General features: G+C 40.6%; 1 protein-coding gene across 5 annotated transcripts in view; it reads right to left on the bottom strand.

Moving 5' to 3' along the window:
- The window catches only part of MICU1 (mitochondrial calcium uptake 1), a 276,027-nt gene that overhangs the window by 247,825 nt on the left and 23,087 nt on the right, over positions 1-5,115 (bottom strand). For all 5 annotated transcript variants that reach the window (XR_002095722.1, XM_019507793.1, XM_019507792.1 and 2 more), the window contains exon 2: positions 1,442-1,625. Coding sequence is in view for 4 of the 5 variants with exons in the window: in XM_019507793.1 (XP_019363338.1) it covers positions 1,442-1,625 (184 nt within the window). In the remaining variant the exon portion in view is untranslated. The remainder of the gene's footprint in view (positions 1-1,441; positions 1,626-5,115) is intronic.

Here is a 5,115-nt window from a genome sequence, read left to right as displayed (position 1 = left end):
CAAACACCACACCCTCAGCATCTCTAAGCAAATGACTTAAAAGCTGCTAAGCCACTAGATACTGATTACCCACAAGTTAGCTACTGAGATGCAGTCCCTCAGGGTATGGATTAAAAAAAAACAAACCAAACCAAACAAAAAAAAAAAACAAGGTCAGAACATAGAAGAGAAACTGAAGAGGCACTCATTTGTTTTTCTGTTTGGCACCATAAAAGACACTAAATTCTCAGGCAAAGCCCAATAAAACAAATATTCAGACAGATAAAAAAAAAATACAGTCCTCTGCCAACACTGTTTATGGGACTTTTCATCAAACCATATTTCATAGTTGGTAGGGTTGGAAGGGACCTGAGCAGATCATCAAGTCCAACCCCCTGCCATGGCAGGAAAAACTACTGAGGTCAAAACGACCCCAGCAAGGTGTTCGGATGATGATGATGATGATATGTAAGCACACACAGGAGCTTTTATCATTATGCTAAAAACATGTAATGAATGAATGAATGAATGAATCTGAAGAGTTAATACAGAGAGAGCAGGCCTTTAAGCTGCAAAGCAATGTAATTATATTTTGATTTAGCAGACACTAACTTGCATTAATTCAGATCTGATGGTGATCCAAAGTGAAGCAGGACACCTATGGAATGAACACTGAATTTAGCTGCTCGTTTAGAGAGCCACAGGCTCATTTGGAATTCTCTTCAGAGAGAAGCACGTGCTCCCCCGCCCCCCACAACTACATATATTGTATTTCTTGCAATAATATTGATAATAGCTAAAGCCAAAAGTGTGTCAGATCAACCTAAGGAGTCCACAGCTCAACAATGTCCAATCATGGATGCATATTAGAAGTGCACTTCTCTGTTCAAATCCTGATTTCTCTTTCAGGCTTAGGAATTGTGAAGAACAGAAAACGAACATAGGTTCACACTTGATACAAACACCGTGGTTCTAAATGCCGAAGGGAAAAGACATTACATGTTTGCAGTCACAGTTGCAGGATAATAACACTGAATAAAAATCAACTATCCATTCACTGAATCCTCTGCAGGAAACAAATTCGTAAAACATTTTAAGATGCAATTTATAAATTCAAGTTGCATCTCCGTTGTACCTTTTTTCAATTCTTTTAATAAACAGAAAAGTAGCCTTATATTTTAGAAATCCAACCTGAGATGTCTTTCAGGGGCTTCATTTTCAGAGTTTTTAGAGTGGTCAGTGCTTCCCCCCCTACCCCTGCCATAAAAGAGAGAGACATCTGAAGCTGGTTTCCCAAAAAGTGAGGCATTCCCAATCAAAACCTTCTCTTGAAAATTTAAGCCAATAAGTAAATACTAGAAGTCTATTATAACATATACAACAGCCGAAGTCAAGTTAATCCCTCACTCCTTTTTTTCCACTACTGCACAACTCCTGCAGTTTGACAGAGAACTAGTTCTACCTTGCGGTCCCTAAATCCAGAACGTTTCTTCTTCTTCCCTTCTGGCTGAACCTCTGCACCACTTGATTCAACTGCCTGCCTTCCATCAGCCTCACTGCTTTCCTCTTCCTCCTGGTCCTTCTCTTTCTCTTTAGGGTCTGTCCTTAAATTGTGTTTTACAGATGATGGCACTTCTGCATGGACCCTGAAATAAAACAGGAAGAAAACACCTGTCAGTTCAAGAAGCTAAACAAGATCTATGTGACAATTTAAGCAATTTTCAACACTGTTTTAAGCCAAACTGGCAACCTAGAAAAAAAAAACAGTACATTTTATTGTAAATTCCTCAGTGTAAATTCCTAAAAGCAATGCCCACCCCCACTGCTCATCTGTGCAACACATAGTATAAGAGGGCCTGAGCACCAACTTGGTTATACTGGAAAAGCATTTACTCCTCCTCAAGCTTCAACAAACGGTACAGTATGGCCCAAAAGTAGCAGTGTTATTGGGCCTGTCTCAATTAGAAAATCCGTTTGCATGCTGCCTTGGTGTGGGTGCCTGGTGATAGATGCTGGGAGGCTTCATGTAACCTCTGGTAGGGGCCTCAATCACCCCAGGGAGTACCCCAGAACTCTCCTGACACGACTTTGGATGCAACTTCAGTGGTGGGGTCTCCCATTGGAGGTCCCTTGAGGTCGGAAATTCCTCCCAACGGATATTCACAGGGCTCCACCTCCCCTACACCCCTTCCATATGCCAGCCTACAATGGGTCGCCTGATGTCACTGTGGCCCTCCGATCTTGATGGTCTCCACGCTCTCGAGTACCAGGTTGTATTTCCACCTTAGTGACATACTCTCCGATCCGTGGATTATTCTCTCAGGTTCGGTGCTGGTTACTAATTACTTCCCGTGAGTGGCCCTTGTGGCCTGTTATGCCACCCAGACCTCACCGCTCAAAGCTCTCACCCACGGTATGCAATGAATAAAAAGGAAAACACAAACACAAGGCAACTCTGTGCTGTACTTAAGAAGAAAACAAAAGAAAATAATAAGACACAACAAAAGGGAGGACTAGTGGGAAAGAGGAAGATCAAGGGGAACGGTCCTTCTTCTCTCCCTGCCTTGTAGCCTGTGCCTGGCCACGTCCCCCGACACTGCTCCCCTGTTTGCCTCTGGTGAGAGAGTTCCTTCTGCTACTCTCCCAGTTGATTCCCCTCCTACCATCCCATGCAGACGGAGCCTGGAACCGCCTTGCCTTCTGCAGCCTCCACCGCTTGCTTCAGGGTCCCCCCCCGTGCTTATACCCCTGGAACAGTTATTATATATCTCTCTATAGATATATATTGATTTCCACATCTCCACATACAGACACTTAGCATCAAATTTAACACTTGGAAGGAGGGAATACTCTCAAATAATTTAAACAGCAGCAGCCAAGAGATGGGCTCTGAAGAGCCTTATACAGACTTCCTTAACTGGAACACTACCTACAGTTCAGAGTCTGGAGGATTGTAGAGATAAGACAGGAGTGGGGGTGGAAGTGGGGAGGGGGAAACCAAGATATTTAAGGATCCTTAAGAAGCACAGATGTTTCTTCTGCCTCCTTGGTGGAATTTATGCACCTCTAAGAGGAAAAGAGAGAAAAGCTATTTCACATCTGCTTATCTTGTCAAAAATACCCAATATATTTAAAATGCGTTTTTCCAGAAAAAACAGGAAGAAAGTATTCCAAATGCAAAATGTGCAGTTTTAAGAGCCTAGCGGCTCTTAAGAGCCTCTAGCAGCTTTAAGAGCCTTACTCAAAAATAAGACAAGACAAAATAATGAAGGACCCAGAAAGTGTATTTTATCTTCTGTACTTTACTTTTTTAAATGAACACAGCTCAAATGATTCACTTTGGATCTGAAAGAGGTGATGGGCTCATTTTTTTTTAACCAGTGAATTTAATGCATTTGAACAGTATAGGATCCATGATAATGAAGTCTGAAATTAGTAATTTCCTGTTTGCTGGTGTAAATCCAAACAGACAGAGCACAGGGGTCCTCTTCTTGCTGTGCAAATTGACGATTCTCTTTGTGAATAGAGAATTTCAGTCTTCACGTTTGTTCTTTCCGTCTTACAGCCAAACCACTGAACAGTGAACACTCAAAGCAAAACGGAGCATAAAAGTTAACCGTAGACTACAACCTGTATAAAAGAGCAACTCATTCCACAACCGAAAACACTGCTGAATTTTTAATACACCATATTTAAAATTCAGACCGTTAGATACATCTCAGACCAAAACACAGCATAGCATACACTTTCTTCCTACCAAAAAACACCAAACACACACAAGACCCTAAGGTCTCAAAAACTTTAGGTAAATAGAGATTCATATTTTGTTTCCTACTTTCATTCATAGAACACAGATGGGTTTTGTAAAAAAAAACAAAGTTATAGAAAAAAGAGGTAGCTGACCAGGGGAGAACAATTGATTAAAAAACAAAACAAAATAAAAACTTGCCAGCTTTGTGTATAGTGTCCCTGGTTCTTGTAAAAGAAGATATAGGGCAAGCACTACTTCAAACTTAAAAAATAAAAAGGTCATTCCTGTCTTGCTACTCCTGATAAGTCACACTGACAGCTGTAGCAATTGTCAGACTTGGAAGTAGTAATAAATTCAGTCATTACACAGTCCTTAAGAAAGGAAAGTATTATATTCTATAGAAACACTTCCAAAGCAGCATTAAGAGAAGAAAAAATCATTATGAATGCAAAGTAACTTTGCAACAGGTAGCATAGAAGCTAATGATCTAAAATGTTCCAGTAAGGAAAGTAAGAGACCTTAGTCGGTTTTCCCATGCGATAAACATTTCATATTTCAAAAGTCCTCCTGTTCAACATCAGGACAAAGACTTTTTCAAAGTGTTTCATGCAAAGAAACATAAGCACCAGCACAACCAAGAGCCTGATATTGTTAGAGTATGAAATTGGCTCCTTTTGCATTCCAATTGTTTTGTCCATATTAGGCAGGACTTGAACCCGGACATCCTGTTTCCCCAGACAAGTACCCCAAATATCCAGCTATTCAATTAATTGGTATATCTTAAGTTTTTACCATTTTTTCTGATAAAAACTTAATTGGTATATTTTAAGTTCTCTCTCCATCCTGGAGCAGAAAAAAAACCTTTGGTGAGGGAAGGAGGGGTACAGGCAGGGGCATGGGCAGAGAATTTTCATCAATTCTAGAACATCCCTGTGAAAGTTTTGATACTAATAAATCAAAGACTTCAAAAAACAAACAGGTTTTGTTGCATTCTAAAGTTTCTAAGCAGCTGTATTCTGCACTGTTATGCAGAAAATTATGATTTAATTTTTCTCCCAGTCTTATTAGCCTGATTTATGATAGCACATTCTGGGTTATTATCAGTTAACTATGTGGCTGCACTACCCTGTTAACAATAGCATAAGTACTTACACAGAGGTACCTGAACTGTTTGCTAAGTTGTTTTCCCAAATGTGATATAATTGGTATATATGCACTAGTATTAAAACCTTCCTCAATACCAACAGAGCTTCTTCTTACAGAATTTGCTACTGAGTATATTTTATACCATGTCAGACCCTGGTAGAAAATGCTGGGCCTGGGACAGGGGCTGCCCAGCCGGGGTGGCAGGGCGCGGGGAGGGGGTGGGGTGGCTTCCACAGCTG

The sequence above is a fragment of the Gavialis gangeticus genome, unplaced genomic scaffold, assembly GCF_001723915.1.
Source record: "Gavialis gangeticus isolate Ggan-Ray unplaced genomic scaffold, GavGan_comp1, whole genome shotgun sequence".
Classification (NCBI taxonomy): Eukaryota; Metazoa; Chordata; order Crocodylia; family Gavialidae; genus Gavialis; species Gavialis gangeticus.
The sequence above is the reverse complement of the archived record's forward strand: the minus strand, read 5'-3'. Positions and strand labels throughout refer to the sequence as shown.